This window comes from Lagopus muta, chromosome 6 (genome assembly GCF_023343835.1).
Source record: "Lagopus muta isolate bLagMut1 chromosome 6, bLagMut1 primary, whole genome shotgun sequence".
Lineage (NCBI taxonomy): Eukaryota > Metazoa > Chordata > Aves > Galliformes > Phasianidae > Lagopus > Lagopus muta.
In genome coordinates, this window is record NC_064438.1 from 36,990,578 (window position 1) to 37,012,058 (window position 21,481).

Sequence of the window (21,481 nt, forward strand, 5' to 3'; positions counted from 1 at the left end):
CTGTGGAATGCTACATTTGTATTAACATGTATCTCCCTTTGTGACTTTTTTTTTTTTTTTTTAGAACTGAAAATGATGTCCTTTAAAACCTCTTCCTGGAGAGAGAGAGAGAAGGAGGGAGGTAGGGAGGGAGACTGAGAGAAAAAAATACACTCCCCCTGGAATTTAACCTTAATTTGAACCAAGATCAGTGAAAGAAAAGCACTTTCGTGCATTGTTCGGCAGCTCCACCCAGCCAGCCCCTTATCTAACCTGAGTCTCTATTGCCCACAGCTTTGTAACTTTTGCAGCAGGAGCTCCACATGCTCTTACATGCTTTAAAGCAGGCTTGGAGACAGGGTGGCATTGGAATAGCAAGAAACACTGAGCGATCCCATTTTGCTCATCCCCAGACTGCACAGCACTGCACCTCTGAGGGCATAGAGGTGCCTGGGAGCAGGGCTTGCAGCCTGGGGCCAGCCCCCGCCTGTACCCCGAACCAGGGGCTTTAAAACGTTTGTAACTCTTGGGTTTAACCCAGCTCCTTGGATTTCTTCTGCTTTCAGAGAGGCAGACAACCCTTGTATTGCATGACGTCAACTCGAGGTCAAAATTCAACCTTAAGCACACACATAAACCAGCGAGCTTCCTTGTTTGCTGTTCAGAGGCGGACTTCCACTGTACGTCTCCTATCGTATAGGCTGGGGGAACAGCCCATGTATTGCCTTCCTATCTCTTCTCACTTCCTAGAGAAGGCAGGCAGCTGCTCCAGGTGTGGTCCACATTTACACCGTCCACAACTCCTGCCAACCACCTGCTCCCTGCAGCCACCTCCCGCTCCCTGCTCCTCCTTGGAACTCTCCTGTCCCTGCATGCCTGCTGCTTGATATCCGTTCCTCCATGTCCTGCTTCCTCCTCCTTCACTCTTGCTGTCCTTCAGGCTCTGCTTTTCCAGTACCACAGCCCTTTGGGCCTAGTGCTGCCTCCCTTCACCCGCACTTCTTTCTGTGGAGCAAATGCTTTAAATATGAGGGCAAGGCATGTACTGTAACTATTCAAAATAAAGACCCAATGTCACAGTTATAGAATCGTGGAATCATTAAGGTTGGAAAAGACCACTAACATCATCTAGTCCAATCACTGACCCATCACCACCATCACCACATCATGCAGTTCACATGGAAAGGAGGATGTTTTTCAATGCAGAGCACTTTACCACGAGTCCTCCCCTTTTTAACAACTGTCGGCTGCTTTTCTTCCAAAGGGAAGTTTTGCAGAATGCTCTTTGGTTTTGTTTCAGATCGAATGCAATAAAACTCTCCAAGGAAACCCAGCATGTGGCTCTGTTCTCATGCTCCTCGAGTATTTGAAGGACCCCTTGGAAGGAGTGTGCACTGGAAGATAGAGAGAGGAAGCAGAAAAAAAAAAATAAATAAGAAATATCAGGGAGACACGGTCAGCATGAATCATTTCAGGCTCTCGATTGAGCCTGGGATGAGATCATGTTTCACTTCTACCCTCGATGGAGCGTTCTCGCACCCTTCAAACCCATGGGCACAGAGTCTAGTGGTTAGCATGGAGTCATTGGCAAATGTTTCAACCAAACGTACACGAGTTTTTTTGGTGTTTTAAGGTAACCGCTGATCAGAAGAGCGGTTATGCTTACGTTTATGCTTAAAGCAAAGAAATCACAGGTGCGGGCAGATGGGCAGCTGGGGAGGTCCCCCGGAGGGGAGCTGCAGGGGGGCGGGTCGGGAGGCTCCCTGGCAAAGCAGCCGCAGCCCCTGGAGCCACCTTCCACGGCTTCCTCCGGGGCTCGGCCGGCGGCAGGAGGAGGAGATTGGGAAATCCCCGGCGTGCGGCGGCGCTCCGACCGCTGCCCCTCCCCGCTCCTCCTGGGCTCGGCGGTGCCCGCACCGTGCTCGTTGGGCGGGGGAGGGGAAGTCTCTGTGCCCTGCAGAGGGTGAGGGCTGCGGTTCGGAATCCCTCTCCTGGTCCCAAAGCCTCACTCCGTTCCTCCAAAGCACCCTGCCAAGTGCCATCGCTGGGAGATGCCACGTGTTTAGTAGCCTGAGCGATCCGTTTATAATTTAAACCAGTGTTATTCTGTATACCCTTCTTTTCACCTTTTTTTTTTTTTTTTTTTTTTTTCTTTTTCCCTCCTCCCGTTTTCCAGTACCCCGCTATGCCGACGCTGGCGCAAGCGCCGAGGTCCTTGCAGATATGGAAATCTCGAGGCTGCGACTGTGGGAATCGAGGAACTCCGTGTCCTCATGTGTCTGTGTATTGACCAATTACGTAAGGCTCTATCTGTGCTTGGCATCTCAGTACTGAAAGGCGTTATGATACTTAGAGGAGAAAGGCGAGAAAAAGATGGGATTGGTATTAATGGTATTGGTATTTCTATGGGTATTGGGTACGGGTGTTGGTATTAACGTTAGTGTTAGTATTTAGTTTCCCCGCTTCTATTGTATTCCCATCGCCATGGAGAGGACTGCTGCACTGTACCTCCAGCACTGTGTGCTGGCTGCAGTCTGAAGGCTGTTAGAAATTTTCCATCCAACGCGTATACACTGGCTGGCTGTTGCCCTGTCACAGACAATGCACTCGGTTAGGTACAATGATACTCCTTTCTTTGAAATGAGAAATTTGAAAAAGAAAGACTCGTTTCCATGAATGGCTTTTCTGGTTAATGCACGCTGCAGCTTTTATTCTGTTCCTGTATTTCTAGGATGGTGACAGTACATACAGTGGGAAAACAATTACACTCAGAAAATTGATTAATGCACATTGAAGCCTTGCATGTATACCATGACTTGGAGACATTGCCAGGCATGCCAGCATAGCAAGTAAGGTGTTCTGATTTCTCAGATAAAGATGTATTTGCTACGAAGTTCAGAACTGCTGTGTGAAGAAACCTCATTATCAGATAATGTGCACGAAAATGTCCCATCCCGTTTTTACTTTTAGTGAAAGGCCATCAAGATGAGACTGAAAACACACATCATTTCTCTAAGCTTTTAAATCCTCACTGTGGTTAAGACTCCTTTGAGCAGCTCTCGCAGGACCGTCCTGCAGAGTACTGTGCAATTCGTGGAAGTGCCCCAAATCACTGTCATTTAACTTCGTGTTACTGGCTTATGGCATTCCCGTAGGGCACGAGCTGCGTTGTGCTCTGTAGCTGACGGACTCCGCGGCAAGGTGTACCCCAGGGCTCCCCCAGACACCTACAGGTACCCCGCAGAGAGAGAAAAAGTGGAAACCACCAGCAACACTGAGCCCCTGGCATGCTTAAGCACCCTTGTCTTTCCTTAGAAGTTTTAAGACCTCAGTTGTCCTCGGGCTTACAGCAGGATGGTTTCGAGGAGAGATGGACCAGTCGGACACCTCTTTCATGTAGAGGGACACTACAAATATCTTTTGGGGCTGTCTTTCCTACCCATCTCTTTTCCCAATTTTTACTGAACCAACTTGCATTGCATTTACTGAACCTGGTTTGGCTTATTTGTTTGTTAATTTGTTGGTTGATTCATCCATTCATTTATTCATTCGTTCGATCGTTCAGGTATTTGTTTCTTCCAGGAGATCACGGACCGTTCCCACCTCACTGTTGCCACACGGCAGTGATGGGGAGAAGCTGAAGCACAAAGGGCGAAGGGGCCAGGCCCGTGCCGCTGCCCCCGCGGCCGCTCTGTCCCAGGACGGCGGTGGGGACCCGGGGGAGCTTCCTCGAGCCCATGGAGCGGTGCTCTCGGGGCAGGCTGAGGGCGGTGGGTGGTGGTTTGGGGTGCGCTCGTTTTTCTCGTCCGCTGCGCTTTTCTTCCAAATTGCCGCCGACCGCAAGAAATGAAGAAACCGGAGATCAACGCAAATGGAACTGCTATTGTAAATCCAATCGCCATTGCATCTGTTTCACTGGAAATGCGGAACTGCACAGTGAAATGCACGGAGCTCACTTCAATTCGTTAGTTAAATCGTGATTGGGGGGGTGAAGGGGGGGGGGGGGGGAAGAGAAAGAGAGAGAATTCTGTTTGATTTGGCGTATCTCTTACGTTTATTTTTGCTTAGCACTGCATGCCTTACACGAAGTTTTTGGCCCTGAGTTGTGTGAAGGGCAGATTCAGGGCAGCGGATGGCGCTGAGCGGTGTCCGCCGGGAGCAGAAGTTCGGGTTCTCCTTCTACCCGGAAGGGATCCGGAGTGACAGCAGGACCCTTGTTGCCTAGGAATTAAGTTGTTTCTGCTGCTTATTCCTTACCTGAAGCCCTAATCCTCTGTTTGTGCTGCAGCACAGAACAAATTATTTCTTATCAACCAAAGAGCTCCCTTGTAACAATTAAAGTCTATTGTGTAAAAGTATAAATGGCGCCTTGATCCTTAAGGGAAGATGAGCTGTAAAAAGCAATCTTTGGGCATGGTGTGGTCATTGAATGGATAATGTGGAGAAGTTCAGGGAGATAAGCTACAAATAGCAAAGCCCTCGGTTAGCTGACGTGTGTGCTTGGTCTGCATAGACCTCAGCAGAAAGAAAGTGAGGTTTGCTTCCATTTCTGTGGAAGATATTTTGCCACTGTTTTCCGTGGGAGCATCCACATTATTCTCTACTTTTAAAATTGTTATTATTATTATTGTTGTTGTTATTTCTTAAGCAAAGAAACACACAAAATCCTCAAATAAAAATAAGCCCCAGGGCATTTTACAAAGTGGGACATTTTCTGAGATCCTTGAACCTCGGACTCTGCTGAGGTCAGTGCAATCTCGGTCCATACTCATTAGGGAAAAAAAAATCTCTCCCTGCCCGGGGAGTGTTTAAAAGCAGCGAGGATCCATATAAACCAGCGCTGTCAAGGTCAGCTTTGCCTTGTGAAAGGAAAGGCGACAGGGTCAGCATTATTGCACATGAGGAAATCCCCACGGGGATGGAGAAAATCATCTCTCTCTCCTTCTTTCTCCCAAATGCCAATGCGCCCCTATTCGGGGGCCGGACCGATGGGAAGCCCTCATACGCCCGGTTTGGGGCTCCTGGCTCCCGTGCAGGTTGGGAGGACTCGTGCTCCCAGAAGAGTCCTCTGAGTCGTCGAGATGCTGTTTGGGGCATCCTGGGAAACGTGAAGGGTGCCGTGGTGGGACGGAGGCACGGAGCTGAATCTCAGCCCACCGGGCACACGCATGGAACCTCACGCACCCCACGCACAGGGCCCCCGGCAGCCTCCCGCCCCACGTGCGATGCTTTTAGCCGCTCCTTGGGATATTTTGCTTGGCTTTGAAAATTAGTCTGTTTGAATAACACGCGATAGAAAACATTAACGCTGGAAGCCAAGCAGACAAATATTTTGATCTCTCATATGAACACAGCGGGTTTCCGATCGGTCGGGTTTTGTGCCCTATTATTTATTTATTTGTGCGCATGTTATTCATTCATCTACTGCGCTCGTTCATTCATCCACCCACTTCCCCCATTCACTTGCCCAGCCACCCTACACACTTCACCGACTTGACAGGACCCGGCGTTGGGGTGCGCTCGGTGCCGAAGACCCTTCCCCGACTCCCATTAAGACACATTCCGGGGGTCCACCCGCTCCGTGTAGGTGTTTCTGGGCGGAGGGGACTGCTCGCCCACTGGTTCTCGCCGGTCCCGTTCACTGCGACTAATTCGACGCGATGTCCCCGGCTGCTTAGGGGACTGCGGATGCCCCGATGGTACACAGGGTGTCTAAAGGCAGGGAGAGCCCCATGCCCGCCCGCAGCCCGGCCGCCGCGAGGATAAGTGCGGGGACATCAGGGCAGAGCAGGCCAGGTAGCGGCAGCCGAGGGCAGCGGTGGCCGTGGCCGTCCTGAAGGGAGACGTGTCAGGAGTCTCTAACTCGCTGGGTGCCGACTCGGCCGGCAAAGGGAGGAATTCGCAGTCGGACCACCAACGCGCCTTGATCTGTACAATGCACCACTTAATGCACTTCTGTAATTTAAACTGCCGGGGACCCCCTCCTTCCAAGCCGATTTTCGGTATAGGTGTTTTCTCATCCCCCCTTTCCCTTTGAAATGCTCCCACCCCCCCACCCTCTCGCTCCCTTTCTTCTGAGCCCCGCTCTCTAATTCTAGATGAGTATTACTTTGCTCTTTTCGTTGGCCAAGCACAATTGTGTTATTGGAGATAATGAATTCAATCCCCATCAAAGAGTATTAGGAGCGCCTTGGCCCTGTAGTGCCTTTTTTCAAACAGGGAATGAAAGGCAGAGAGAAAATTCTCTGGGTAGCCTCCGCGATGGCCGCTTTTGAAGTGAGGGGAGGCGGGCATTGTTGTTCACATTTTTGTCCATACGGCTGAAGAAAGCCCGGCGGCTTTTGATGAGGAGATGAGAACCGCCTCGTAAGTTGAGCAACAAGTTCGATGGCGGAGCCTCAACCGCTGCCCGCTGCCTGTGGATAACATATGTCCCGCATTAATAGGGGCTCGGGGGAACAATTGCTGGGGGGTGGGGTGGACAGAGCCGTGCACCGCCTCACGGCCCCTTTTCCCCTTTCCTCTGTGCTTAAGGCAGAGACGGAGATAGGCGGGGAGGGGGAAGCGGTTCGGGGCTCTGCGGCGGGTACCGCACTGGGGCGCGGGAGGTTGGGGGTCCTTTGAGGGGGACATGGCACCCCCCTCTGCCACAGCCTCTGCCTGGGTAATGCTTCTGGGAGCGATGCTGAGCGTGGGCACCCCACCCCCCCCCCCCCCCCCCCCCCCCTCCGAACAGGGTTATCTCTCTCTTTTTAAAAAAAATTTAATTTTTTACTAAATGTGTACTTGAGACTTCCTTTAGTTTCCTTGTTTGTCTGTTTTTTTTTTCCCCTTTCTGTGTTTTACAGCTTAATGTAATACCTGAAGTCTGCAAAGTACTTCCTCAGATAAAGCAGCCAAGCAAGGAAAAAAGGGCAGAGGGAGAACGTCTGTTGGTACTATCAGATAACCTCAGAACTGGAAAACTTGTTGCAGACATGTGAATGAGTTCGAACGCGCTCTTATTCCCATCTCCTGCCCTTCAGTTCAGAGATTCCCCGCCCCAGGGTCTTTATTATGCTAAAGAGGTCATTACTGGGAATCGCAATGGAGAGATGCCGGTGTGCAGAGTGGGGCCCACCTCCTGGTTACCGACCTGTTTACATTTTCCGCCGGTCAAAACCGGAGGAAATGCGTGCTAGCAACCTGCCGGGCAGGCTGGGTGTAAAGAAGGAATAATGGGGAAAAAGAGATTTCTGCGCGGTAGCTCGCAGATGGAGGTGATGAGCCAGCAGCCCCCGGAGCTGAGGGCAGCGGGGCGGTGTGTGCCGCGGGATGGGTGGCGGCTACCGTCCGGACCCTTCCCCGGGCGTTGGGCGATCCCCGCGGGTCCACTCGCGACGGCATGGGAGCTCCGCACCCCGCCGACTGCCCGAGAAGGGAGCGTCCCTTTCCCGAGGGCAACCCCGCACCCTTTCATAGCCGGGAGATATTCAAATGAGGCTGATTTCCCTCAGACACCATAAGCACGATCAGCCTACAGATGCTGCCCCCCCCTCCCCCGTAGCTCTTTCTGGTCCACAGGGCGCGAAGCCCCAGCCCTGATCACGCTGCAAGTGGGAAGTTGCTGCTGTCCGGCCCCGCAGCTGGTCCCGGTCTGACCTCGAGCCTGCTTGGGGACCCCGGAGACCGGCCAGGCTGTGGGAGCACAGCGAGGCTCGGGCTCGCAGCTGAATGCAATGGTCATCATCACCATTAATAAAAAATTCCGTTCTCTGGCAGGTTCCCCTTGGAATGAGGAGCAGGTGTAAGAGCTTTGATGGGTAAATTATAGCACCGATAATACATCAGTCGTGGCAAAATAACGATAAAAGGCAGCGAGGGGTTTGCCCCTAACAGAACTTTCCTGGTCAGAGCCTGTTTGAGCAGCACTCCCGCAGCGGAGACGCCATGCGGGAATTCAGTGTTCATGTGGGAGTTTTGGGGCGGGGGGAACAGAACATTTTTGGCCTCTCGCGGAGACCGATGGATCCCGTCATGAGGTTACATGTGTTTTAAATCCTACTGCCCCGAGACAAAGGTGAGCGCTGGCAGTTTGATCCGTCCAAAGTTCAAAGTTCTGAAATCTCAGAGAGTTTCTATTGGAGGTGAAGGGAAGGAACACAAACACGGCGGCACGGCTCGGGCCGGGCGCTGAGCGGTGCGGGGCGAAACGCGGTGTTAAGTACACTAATCTGCCCTTAACTGCGACTTTGTCACAATAGGCAGAATAATTAGCAGAAAATGACCAGGGAGAACAAAGGCAGGTTTTCTTCTTATCGCCTCCCATTTTCCACTCTTCCCTCATTTGTTTCTCCTCCTGTAATGATCCGCAAAGCGCAGAAAAAGCACATTCCATTTTTTTTTTTTTAATGAGCTTTTATTCTGCATTTGCTGGTGGATGAGTTTGCGTTAAGATAAAAAAAATGACTCCTTTTCACAATGCCGCCCTCGACATTTAAAAAATCAAACTAATTGCCTTTTGATTTCAGCTGTTAGCCGTTATCCCGCATTTCCGAACCCGGCACCGCAGCGTGGGAGTGCGGCACCCACATTCCTCTCCGCTGCCACTCCGCGCCCCTTTGTGCGGTGATTTTCTCCCGGCCATTGTGTGCTGTGTATATTTTCCACTTGTCCCCCTGGAAACAAATACATATTAATTATCTATATGTTAATACATTCAATATACGCACCTATGAGCCTCCCGAGAGAACTTTTCATCTCATGTTTTATGAGGATAATTAACTTCTCTATGAATTAAGATGCTCACTTTGAATGCACACGAGAAACGTCAATTCCTTAAATGTCTGTTTAAAACCGTTTTTATCTTTTTTTGAGTGACCGAACACTTATAGGCACACCTATGTGTCCAGATCCCGCTTTGTCCCAGAGGAGAATTAATACTAGGTGCGCTACTACCGCAACCAAGAGTTTTAGCTACAGTACCTCTGTAAAATTAGAAGAAATCAAATTTCTTCTTAAAGGAGAGTTGGAGCTGCAGCGAAAGGATGCCTTTATTTCTGGTTTAGCCATCCAAATCTTTAGCATCAACTCCACCATTCAAACCAATATCTGAAGCCACGCCAAAGGCTGAAGTGTTTTCTTGCGCCATCCCTTTACGAGTCACTTTTATCGACGCGACTCAGTTTCAAAGGGAAAAACTGACCGGGAAATATTTTCCCTCATCTTTCAGTCCCGAAAATTTTAAATTAATTCCTTCCAATAAATACACACCCGCGGCCGATGTATGTGCCAGTATTGTCCATCCGGACCCCGACACTAGACCGAGACGTTCATGTGCCTTTTTTTCCCATCCCCGATTTGGGTGATGGAAGTGCTTTTATCCTACCGAGCCCCGTGGGGGGGAAGGGAGGGAGTCGGGTCGGAGGGACCTGGACAGCGCCGCGGGGGCCTCGCAGTGCCCGGGGGAAGAGCGGAGCCGGGGGGGGCAGCGCCGGCCCCATAGAACAACGGGGATCGCTGCCGGCCCCCACTCTGTGTGCGGCATTCAGTGCCCGCTCTCTGCATGGGTGTACAGCGATCCCCACCGCCCCGCATCGCTCCCCGCTCTGCTGCACTCCGTGAGCTTGTCTCTCTGCCTCGCACGTGGCAGAAGTAATCACCGTGAAGCAAAAGGCGAAAAGTCCCTGTGAGCGGCGCTGGCCGTGGAGGTTACAGCTCGGCGGGTTCCGCTTTGCTATGCTAGTGGCCGAGCCCACCACTGGCCCGGGCACATCCCCGCACCTCCCTCCGCCTCCCTCCATCAGCGAACCGATCCGGCCGAAGGGAGATGCTCGCACGCTAATGGAGTGGGGGGCATTCGGAATTCGCCCTGTTTCTTATCGAACCCATTTACAGCTTACTTTCATACTGTTGCCGGGTGCTACTTGAGCGTGGGCTTAAAATAGGGCAGAAAGTACGGGGCTCCTCTTCCTTCTGTTGGATACCGAGCATTACACTGCACTCTGCAGTGCCCGCTGAGGCAAGGACCCTGATTTTTGCCCGGAGCCATATGCCTGCGGTGTCAGCGGGTCACTGCCCACCATTCGCCTGTAGCGAGAAAAGGAAAGAACAAGCTCTCGGCGGCGATGGGGCACACGCAGTCTCTGTGACGGGCTCTGCTCCTTATCTCTGAAAGGCTGGGAGCCGCGGCGCTCCGCTTAAGCCCTTTTACTACCCACGCCCCGAATATTTCCATTACACACGGTCTGTGCTCCTCAGCTGATATGCGAAACCCGTTGCCTTATCGCTGTCGGTCGATTGATATTTTCTGTGCACAAACCCAAGGCATTAAATCAATGTCTCCGCTTCGAAGCTGCATATTATCCATAGAGCAGCCTGTGGGAGACAAGCGAGGTCCTGCCGAGAACGGGCTCCATCCTGCCGCGGTGTCTCACCGAGCAGCTCTTGGCAGCAGCGGAATTGGTACTTTGAATATCATCCACCTGCCCGGATCCGGGGCCGCGCTGCCGGGGCTGTGGGGACGAGCCGGGCGGAGGGCTGAGCCGGGGCCCCAGCTCCGTAAGCCTACCCGTATCACAGAATCACAGAACGGCCAGGGTTGGAAGGGACCTCAAGGATCATGAATCTCCAACCTCCCTGCCACATGCGGGGCCACCAACCTCCCCGTTTAATACTAGAATGTAGCAAAGCAGAAGGACTTTAAAATAATTTTTTCTCCTTTTTCGCCGAGTAACAACGTTGGAGTAATTGGGTTGGATTTCTGTGACTCCTGCTCGTTTGCTTTTTTTTTTTTTTTTTTTTTTTTTTTTTTTTTTTTTTTTTTTTTTTTTTTTAATTTCCTTCCCCCCGCCTCCCTATACATCACCTTCTAAATGTAGTTTGTTGCCGCTGTCCCTAACCCATCAGGAGGCAATTATGCGATAATTACGAGAATGACACAGAGCTTTCATCGGGCCGTCTGGCCCGAGGGGGCTGAGCGCAAGGAGATCTGCGGCGGTGCCTCTCGTGGGGGATCGGAGCCGCTGTTGGTATTCCCGCGGTCAGTCCGAGCCGACACAGCGAGGGGTATCTCCCTCAGTTGGCTCCGTGCCTTCTTCCCGCCACCGGAATGTTAACAACAGCGAAAAAAGGTATATATGTATATATACATAAATACATATGATACCAACCCAGGCGCAGGCAGCCCCTGCCCATTGCGTGTGCGAGCTCTACAAAAGGATCTCGAAAATCCACCCGCACCGGCGCAAGCTGCGCGCCCCCCAAAGCCTCGCGCTCCCGAGGCCCGCACCGATCCCCGCACGGACGGTGCCCCTCCGCACCCGCTCTCACGGCCGCGTTCGCCCGCACCGCGCGTGGCTCCGCGCTCCGGGGCCCGCCGCAGAAATTTCGTAAGGAAACGGTGGCAGTCGTTCATTGTTAACATTTGATTTATTTAAAGTCCTTAACTGCAAATGATCAAAAAACCATACTTCACGCGTTAAATTCTCAGTTATCGTTTTAAATCAAAATATTTTTTTTCAATTACAATCACATTTATAAAATTAACAAAAAATTCTTAAATTCACGTGTAATTCTTTTTACTGTCATTTAAAGCAATTTCCAGCTGTAAAGAAAGAAAAAAAAATATAAACCATGCAATAAATTAAGGACATTGAGACAGCGAACAGGAATAATAATAAAACCCGTCTGGCTATGCTAACACCGTGTAAAACTGTGGAAAGTGCATTAACACTGGATGAAACAAGCTAATGATGGCGATAATTAAACGGCCACAAAAATGATGGGTGTGTAATGTATTAAACGAGGTGGGAAAGGGGAGAGGAAGGGCTCTCCTCTGTTCCTGGCGCTGGTGTGAGGGCCAGCGCCTCCCGGGAAGGGGATAACCTTGTTTTCAGTCCATAGCTCCGCTGGTACGCGACGAAGAGACCTTAAATTAAATAAGCATGTCATCCACACGTCGGCGAGAGTGCCTGAGGAACGAGAACCTTCAGTAACAGATGGGAAAGAAAAAAATCCAACTGGCTGTGACCTCTTGTAACTTTATATTACATCCCAAGACAGGTAACACTTGGAAAAAAATATAGGAAGGTTTCGGGGGGGGGGGGGGGAGAGGGGTGTCTGTCCCGACCCCGGGCTGCAGCTGGGCCGGGTGCGGGGTGCGGCTGTCCGAGCCGGAGGTTTGTTTTGCAAGTATCAAAAGGATGATCCGAGAGAGCAAACAGTCCTCTTGTTGCTTAGAGATTCTCTTAGTGTGTTGCTACTTCACAGCAGTATTGTCCTTCAAAGCCTTCTTAATTAAAAAAAAAAAAAAAAAAAAAAAAAAAAAAAAAAAAAGCCTTAAATCTCTACTCGCTTCTTCATCTCCGTATTGGTAAAGTATTGCCACATACCTTGTAAACTTACATGAGATTATAGAGCGGGGCAGGGGGCGGAAAGCACAACGAGTAGTTTACAAGCTCACCCATTTCTTTTCAATGACACCCTGCGGGGTGCGGGGCATATGTACAGCGAGGGGGGATGCGGGACAGAGACAGCGCACGACCATCGGGAAGTAACAGTCCTGTGCACGGCGTGCGCCCCGATACAGCGAGCTACGAGGTGTTGAGCACGGGTCTGGAGTACACCCCCTGGTAGTAGGAGGGCTCCAGCGCCGAGGGCTCGATGCTGCCGCGGGCCGCCATGGAGCCGCCGCCCAGGGGCAGCCCGCCGGGGATGGCAGCCCCGTACGAGGAGTACTGCAGCGCCTGCTCGTAGGCTTTGAAGTCCAGCTTGTGCTGCTGCTCCGAGGAGGACATGAGGTTGTTGATGGAGAACGGATGGTTGAAAGAGTAGTGGGGGTCCCCTTTGAGGTGCAGCTGGGGTTCGTGGGCCAGGGAATGCGGGGGGGTGCGGGACGGATGCCAGGGCAGGCACGGAGCCGAGCGAGGAGGCGGCGGCCGGGGCCGAGGGCTTCAGTTCGGCGCTCGGGCCGCTGTGGTCCATGGGCTGGGGGCTGGCGGCTGGGTTGGGGCCGGGCAGGGGGGCGGCGGCGTCGGGCTGCGCCGCTTTTCCGTGGGCGCGGGGCAGGGGAGAACCGGAGCCCGAGGCGGACGTCTGGTCCTTGCGGCCCTCCGACGGGGCCTTGCCGCCCGCCGGCTTCTCACACTTGAAGCGCTTCTGGCGGCGGAGGTAGCAGCCGTTCTCGAACATGTTGCCGGAGTCGGGGTGCAGGGTCCAGTAGGAGCCCTTGCCGGGCTTATCGGGGGAGCGAGCCACCTTGACGAAGCAGTCGTTGAATGAGAGCGAGTGGCGGATGCTGTTCTGCCAGCGCTGCTGGTTCTGTCTGTAGTAGGGGAAGAGGTCCATGATCCACTGGTAGATCTCGCTCAGCGTCAGCATCTTGCTGGGCGCCTGCTGGATGGCCATGGTGATGAGAGAGATGTACGAGTAGGGCGGCTTGGCGTGCGGGTAGCTCCGCTTGAAAACTCTTGGCGTCCCGCGTGCGGCCGAGGTTGGACTGCGAGTAGGCCATGGGGCTGACGCAGGGGTTCATGCCGCCGTAGGGGCCCAGTCCGTTCATGGCAGCAGGCTGCCCCGACATGGCGCCCAGCCCTCCGGGGCTCAGCGCCGCGCCCATGGCTGCCACGCCGGCCGTCATCCCGTTCACCGCACCCGCAGAGCCCGCCGGCATGGCTGCCACCGCTCCGGGACTCAGCCCGGCTCCCAGCCCCGTGTTGGCGTAGGACATGTTGAAGGAGCCGGAGGTCATGTTGCCGCTGGTCGTCATGGTGTTCATGCTCATGTAGGTGTTCATGGTGTTCATGGAGCCCAGCCCCGAGTTCATGTTGCTCACGGGGACCGAGGAATAGGCCTAGGGCAGCGAGACGAGAGAGGGTTAGCATGGAGCCCGGCACCGCGGAGCCTCTGAACCCGCCCAGGACGATCGCCGAGAGCCCGAATCCTCGTGACGGGAACGGAGAGAGACCGTTCGGTGCCGCCGAGCCCAGCCCCGGCACCGCGGGCCCTCAGCTTGGTTGCCCCGAGTGCTGCATGGCTCTGCGGGCTCCGTGTCCCGTGTTTGAATCCGTCCGATTACTGCAATCTATGGGCGCACGCCGGTGTGCTAGGGAAAACTTTCCTGGAATAACCGCACGAAGGTCTCCCTCCGCGCTGATTTATATTTCTGTTCCTACAGATAATGTCTTGTCACAAATAAAAATATTTGGAAAAAAAAAAAAATCATCAGCTCTGTCTGCACATAATACCTGTGGAAAGCTGCCCCTGTTCGCATTTCCGAGTCGGGCTTAAAGTTCAAACCCACCGCCCCAGCCTTCGCGAAGCACGCCGAGCTCCGGCTCCCAAAGCACGGGATTCTCTGTAGCCCCCAACGTGGGGTATCGCAGCCCGATCCCTCCTCACCGCTCTCACAAAATGCAGAACCTGGAGCCCCCAAAATGTGCGTTCCGGGTCCGCATCTGATTTCACGTGAGGGAGAAAGGCTCTGCGAAACGCGTTCCCGTTCACCTCGAACAAAGGCAGTGCGGCCGAGGAAAGGTTGTTAGGCGCGGGTTAAGCGCTCTGTAACATTCCCCATTATTCCCTACATATTCCGCGAACTTCTCAATGCGGTTTGAATTTGGAGGATCTCAGTAATTACCCGAGAGGGCTCAACGCGGCGGGGCTCCCACCTCACACCCAAACAGCGATTCCAGTTCAATAGCACAGGAGGAGAAAAGAGAGGGGCTAAAAAACAGCAAAAGGGCAGGTCGTGTAATTTAAGGTGCGTGGACAACGAGCGTGGCGAGGAAAAACGAGCGCGGTATTGACACCCCACGGGGATGCCCCCCTTTTCTCTGAGCTCTCCCCGCTGAGGGGGTAGCAGCGAGGTAACAGTGGTGTGGCAATGGGGTGGCCGTGGGGTGACACAGAGCTGTGCGGCCCTGCAGGCGTGGGGACGGCGCCGTGTCCGGGTGCGCTGATGCAATGCCAGTGCGCACCTCTCGGCTCCCGCACTTCCTTAAAGCGGCTCCTGCCCGGGCACCGCTCCCGGTTCTTCCGCGGTGGTGCCACGCTGCTTTCCCTCGCGGACCCCCGCAGAGGCCAGGCTATACCGGGGCCTGGATCACGGCGCTCCCCGGCCCTCTCCTAACGGCCTTCGGGCCGCTCCTCTCACACCACGCCGGAGCACGGGGGGGGGGCCCGGAAGCGGCTGCCGGGTGCCGCGGGTCGGCGGCGGGCGGCCGGGCCGAGCCCCCTCCGGGTTCCCCGGCCGCTCTCCGCAGCGCCGCCCGCCGGTATCTGGGCAGCAGCGCCCACCGCGGGCGGGCTGTCTCGCAAAATCCGAACAAACGGCGATTTATTCTTTTTCTCTTCCTTTCTTTTCTCTCGGCTCTAACAGGTGAGGCCCCGGCGGCAGCCAGCAGCGTGGGGCCCCAGGGGAGGGGGGGAGGCGTGGGGAGTGTGCTGCCCTCGGCCCGGCGCGCCCTGTGGCCGTGCCATATGCAGTGGGGAGTGGGACGGCAACGCAGCGGTCCCCTGCTCCGAACCAGGAGTTCTCTGGGGTGAGCTCAGCGCTGCCCCCCCGGTTCTCCTGCGGGCGGTGCGGAGTTTCTCGGGGCGGCTTGGCCGAGGAGAGACACGATGGCGCTGGCGGGAGCCGCAGCGCGAAGCGATCCCCCCCTCTCACTGCCCCCCTCCGCACCCCGGCCCTCCCCGGTCCCCTCTCCTCCCTCTCAGAGGTACAGCGGACCTGGGACTCGCTCACCTCCTGCGTGTCGGCGTAGTAGCTGTTCCAGTCGCTGGTCTCATGCCCTTCCATTTTCACAGTCCCTAACATTATGGAACCAACCTGCCCGGTGTAACCATCCAGCCCTCTTGCAAGCGAGCGACGGGTGGCAGGAAAAGAGCCCAGGAGGCCGACCTAGCAGGAAGCCAGCTCCCAGGAGGGGCGGGAGTGCCGAAATTGCCTCTATAATGAAGTCAAAAAGGAGGCAGGGAGTGGTGCGGGGCGAGACAGTCGAGAAAGTGAGGAAGTGCCGGCTGGGATGTGAGTGGAGTTGAGCTGATGTGGATCTTACGTCGCACAAAGTACCCTCCTCCTCCTCTCCCCATTTGTCCGCCTCACAAAGGCGTTCGCACCTACAAAGCCGGAGATGCACCTGCCAGCGAGGCAGCTCCCCTCGCCTGCGGCTCCCCTCGGGGCGGCACTTTATTTGCAAAGCGGCGTAATTGGTTTAAGCTTGCGGGGAAAGAAGGAGAGACGGAGGTGGGAGAGGGGAGGGAGGAAGTCCCCCCTCGTAGACGGACAGGACAAGCTCTAGGAAGGCTCACTGGAAATGAAATGAGGTAGATAAGGGAAGGGCAGTCCCCTCTGTTTGAATAGAATGCTAAAGGCCATCCAGCCCTAAAACTCCGAGATTAGGGGCCATATTTACTGAAGTCCAGTAGATGCTCCTCTAATAAAATGGCAGGGAAGTCCTCGCACGCTCCCCCTCTTTCTCCCGTCTATGCAAGGGGGTTCGATCCGGGTCCCCGAGCCCTCAGCCCGCGGAGCTTTCCACCCGGGAGTGTGATGGTGACGGTGATGGTGATGGTGATGGTACCTCTTTCTTGTTGTCTTACTTTTAGAACTCTGAGTCACCGCGCTGAGCGGTAACACTCTAGACACCCAATAAATGCGGACAGAGACTCGAATGCGGATCCACAGAGGTCAGCCTCCGCCTGACAAACACCAGGTGAGTCATGGAACCATTTTATTTCTTTTCTGGCGAAAACCTCCAGGCCAGAAGGCTGTTTGAGAGTCTTGGAGAGCCTTCTCTGGGGCCGGGCACCAGGAAGCACCATTGCCTTCTTCCCAGCTTCTCTTGTGGAAGAAGGAGAATCTGCATAGGCTGGAGGGCGAAAAGGGGCCACAGAGAGAAAGTAAATGGATATTGGACAAAGCTCTTTAAAGTATGGAACCTCAGTCTTCACAGACGGATCTAACACACTCCCATTCTGTCCCTGCCCTGCCCGGCTCTTCGAATTTACGCCAAGACCGCCGACTGTTCCTGGGTTTCTTGCTTTGCGCTTTTTCGTTCCAGTCGACATTTATCATCTGATAGCGAAAAAAAAAAAAAAAGAGTAAACAAACCCAGAAACAAAAATAAAACACGCCACACACACTCCAACGAAGCAAAACATAAAACCCCAAACTCAAGTAGCTGTTCGTGGAATGGCAATTTGAAGGGGAAATAAAGGTTGTTGGGATTTTGAAAACCTTAGGCGTACCATATGACACAAAATACAATGCCTGGATCCGATTTTTTTCCGGGCGTGTTTATCGCCCAGCTCCTGGTGCTCCCACACCAGTGTGTACTCCAAGGCTCTGCGAGGACGTCACCGCCACAAAAACGTTCTTTAAAAGAAGTTTATCATACAGAGACGCGGGACCGAAATTCCAAGTTATAGGTTATCTCCTCCTCGAGAACAATGTTTTAACTTGTCCTCTGAGTTTTCTGCTCTCCCTTTCTTTGTTCTTTCCCTCCTGTCTCCCCCCTTCCTTCCCCCTTCCCCCCCCCCCCCCCTTTTTTTTTCTTTAAATCTGGGAACAGAATTAAGTCAAATCCCTGAAACAGACGCAAACCTGGAATAATCCAGCTAGAAAAAGGGATGAGAATGTGTTTTCAAGGAAACAAAATTAAAAAGATAAAAGCAGTGAGTTAAACTTCTCCTCTCAAGTGGTCAAACTGCACAAATGGAGATCGGATAAAAACCCAGAGGAAAATCTAACAGATACTCAAATTGCGGTCTTTATGTATGCACCCTCTCTCTTTCCCTAGTGGAAACAGTCTGAACACAGAGACCCTTCGGTACCGGCTCGCTCAGCCCGGTGCTCCGGCTCAGTTCAAAGCCTCCCAAAGGGAGGGAGGGCTCCGGCAGCCCGCTGCCCGCCGCAGGGTGACCTCGGGGCGGTGCTGCCGCTTCCCAGCACAGTCCCGCGAGAGCAACGCCCGGCGGGACGCGGGCAGCCTGTTCAGGGCTCGCCGTGTGCCGGGAGGGCAGCAGGCACGGACCCCACGGGCGGCACGTAGCTCTACGCTGGGGCACACGCTGAGTCGCGCTGACAGTGCCGTGCTGAGCCGTGCCGAGCGGTGCGCGGAAGCCGGGGTTGTGCAAAGCCGCAGCGCCTCCTGTTGTCCGGCCGCGGCTTCCTGCTCCTAACGTTGCCCCTGAAGGTGAGACTCAGGCAGGCGGTCTGTTATCTTCTTAGAAGAGAGCGTTTCAGCTTATTGCACAGATGGATCAGTGCGCCTCCGGCACTGACAGCCGGTCCTGGAAATCCCCCTCCCAACCCCGGCGGCCGGAAGCCTCCCGTGTGTGCAGCAGCGGAGCGCGGCGGTGCGGTGCTTCCCGTCGGGCCGGGGCTCAGCGCTGTGAGGGATGCGCGGGGACACCGGCACGACGGGACCGTATCCTTCCGCAGCCCCCGAGGGGAGGGGAGAGCAGGGCTCTGCGGGGATGGAGGACATAGAAAGACTTCTGCCATTCTAGCCGTTAGAACAGTAATCGCGGCCCCAGAGCCTTTCCCCGAATCTCGTTAGAGCAATGCCGTTTTGTCGGTTTCTCATCAAGCTGTACCTGCTACATTTTTTTTCGCCCGTGGGATGGCATCAGGGCCGGCACCGCGCGGGACCTCCGCACAAACCGGGAGCCCCGGCCCCGCGCTGCTCGGGCACTGACCCACTCGTGGAATGGGAGATGGAATAGGCGACAGCGATCATTTTGACTTCAAGGGGCGGATGGGACAGCGCTACTTCAATCCGCTCCTGCGTAAGAGCTCCTTTTCCTCTGGAAGAGGCAGCTCTTAGTTCAACTTGTAGGGTCTTGTTTGATTATTTCCAGTGGACGGCAACCTCTCGGCAGCGTCCGTGCGGGGCAGGTTTCAACCTCGGGAAGGAACAGCGAGACTGCATCAGAATGCCTTCCCTGTTCATCGCTGTCCGGCCGCCTTTACATTTCCCCGGCTCTGACTCCTACCCACCCATCCCTCCCGGCAGTAGGAAATTCCCGTTCCACCCGTTTCCGATCTGGAATCCCCCCCCACGTAAAAGTGAACACAGGAATCGCGTGCGAGCCGCGCCGGTGCCCGCAGCCGGATGAAAGCCCCGGGACGCTGTCAGCGGCGGCGGCGGCCGGCGGCAGCCCCGCACCGAGGGACGCACCGTGCAGCCCCTGCCGGCCTTTGCCTCCCCTTCTTCGCCCTCCCTGAGCCGCGGGGCCACTCTTCGGCCACAGCAACGCCGGTACGGAGCTCCCACTCGTACCGGGGCGCCCGGGGTCTTATGCATGGAGCACGTTGGCTTCCACGAGGCCCCGAGGACGCTGCAGCAGCGACTTGATGCTGCTGGATTTTGATTTGTTTCATTTTATTTATCTTTGTTATCTATTATTTTATTACTCTGTTTCAATTTATTTCATTTCTTTTTATTTTTCTCTCTTTTTATTTTTCGTTACATTTCCTTAACATTCATTACGTTTCTTTTTTTCAGGCATCATTCAGCACACAGGTAGCGACTTGATACACTCCTGACACGGAAAAAAATACGTTGCCTACACCCGAAAGCCCTCATATATCACAGCCCAGTTAAAGGAGAAAGAAGCACAAATAACGAATTGAAAAGCTACATATAACCTACTGTCCAACGGCCACAGAAATCAGAGTAAGGAAGTCCCTGGGTTTGGTTTACTTTTTTCTTCAGTGCAACAATATAGTTCTTAAGCAGGTAAATCACACCCCGGTGTATTCAGTCACTTCATTTTTGTTAATAGGGCTGGCTGTGGGCATGCAGAAGTTGAGCAAGCAGGATGCCCACCCTGCTGTGTGTTGTTGGCAGTCTGTTTTACTCTTCATAAAAATAAATGCATTTCACGCTTCTCACTTGAATCAAGAACAGCCATATTGTATGCATTTCAATTAGTGGGTGTATTATTTATGTTATATTTCCTGAAACACGAGTGGCAGTGCTTCTGATGCTTATTTTAATCAGTGTGCCAATTCTGATGCAGCCACTGTCCCTTTCTGAAAGTTTTATTTGCAAATTTATTAAAAACCATATTTTGTTTCTAAGTAACTGCAGTAATACAGCACAAAAGAAGCAGTATCAGAGGAGATGGGACTACACACAGATAAACAAATATACTTCAGTGGCACCCAGTTTGTAGAGTTTCACCTGAATAGAAAAATTAATTTTTTAAAAATAAAACATACACAGACTTCTGCAACACAAATATAAGGAATAAAGAAATCAAAGCCTGCACAGTTAATCTACATAACCAGTATCAGAAACAAACCTTGGGAGGAGACACACTTTTGTGTAGAACCTAGAGCTGGGAGAGTGACTTCGTGGACCACTGTCTGTCCATCTTTTCCAATATTATTTGCTGATTGAACAAAAGGTATTTTCATACCCCATGAATCTTCAAACACTGCAATGAGTTCTCTGGGAGAATATCTGTTTCCCTGATATAAGCCAAATATTGCTGTACTGGTCAATTGATGCAGAGCTGATCAGTGACTTGGGATATTCACGTCAACAGAAATACATCAGTTCTTCTGCAAACTGACCTTCCTATGCAGAAGATTGAATTTGCAACTTGGATTTAGCACCACATTTTTAATTCCCCCCCCCCCCCCCCCCCCCCCCCATTTTCCTTACCAAAAAATAAATAAATGAAATAAAAGATTATTTTCCCTCCTCTGTGTTTACAGTAGTTTTACAGAAGATAGAGAGCAGTATCCACTATAAATAGCTTCCTTGACTGCCTTCAGCTCTGAAGAATCAAATGTATAAAATCAAGGCTGGCTTACTTAAAGTCCTCCCCAGGGAGCAGTTCTGCAGTGTTACTTGGCTTGCACTTCTTAGAACACAAATTAATTCTGTCTGTATTAACTGCACTTTTTTTGAGCTGCGTTAACAAGGACACCCAGAAACTGTGGGATATGTGGCAGTGTGTGATCACATACATACAGAAACACTTTGGCCATTTTCTCCTTCATGGGACATGCATGATATCTGCCCTGAAAAAGGATGCATAGAGGCTCTATGTAACAATGTCCGATAGTTGTACATTTTATGTTGAAAGTGAGACTCTAAACAGCATGAAATCATAAGCAAGACTTGTAAAATAGGACAGTCAACTCACTTCTATGGGAAAGTAGAGGGTGATCTGGATTCAGAAGCATTTTTGGACTCCTCAGGAGCAGTGGTTGTTCAGCAGTTTGGAGAGTGGCTGGCTCACCCAGCAGTCGGTCTGAACTTCAGCTGCTCTTCAGGCATTTTGGGGGTGAATCTTCCTGCTGAGCAGATTTAAAGCAATGGCAACAGGAAGGTCACTTTGCTCATCACATGCCTTCCCTTCTGCCTCCACACAGACTCTGCTCTCTGTGCAACTACTGGCGAGACAAGGAGAGCCAGGTTGGGCAGATGCAATTCATTCCTCCTCCACCCTTTCCCAGGCAATGAGGCAGGTGTCAGAATATTCCTGAAGTTCATGTGGTTTC

General features: G+C 53.0%; 1 protein-coding gene and 1 long non-coding RNA gene across 2 annotated transcripts; one reads left to right on the forward strand and one right to left on the reverse strand.

Moving 5' to 3' along the window:
* Window positions 1-12,433: 12,433 nt before the first annotated feature.
* Window positions 12,434-16,248, reverse strand: FOXA1 (forkhead box A1). Its single transcript, XM_048949390.1, is given in 4 exon segments — window positions 12,434-12,849; window positions 12,851-13,422; window positions 13,424-13,810; window positions 15,704-16,248. Coding segments are annotated over 4 exon segments (1,329 nt in total). The 5' UTR covers window positions 15,776-16,248; the 3' UTR covers window positions 12,434-12,551.
* On the forward strand, window positions 16,184-20,578 carry LOC125695214 (uncharacterized). Its single transcript, XR_007377871.1, has 3 exons — window positions 16,184-16,284; window positions 16,567-16,673; window positions 19,470-20,578. It is a non-coding gene; the product is annotated as an uncharacterized LOC125695214 (long non-coding RNA).
* Window positions 20,579-21,481: the final 903 nt, after the last annotated feature.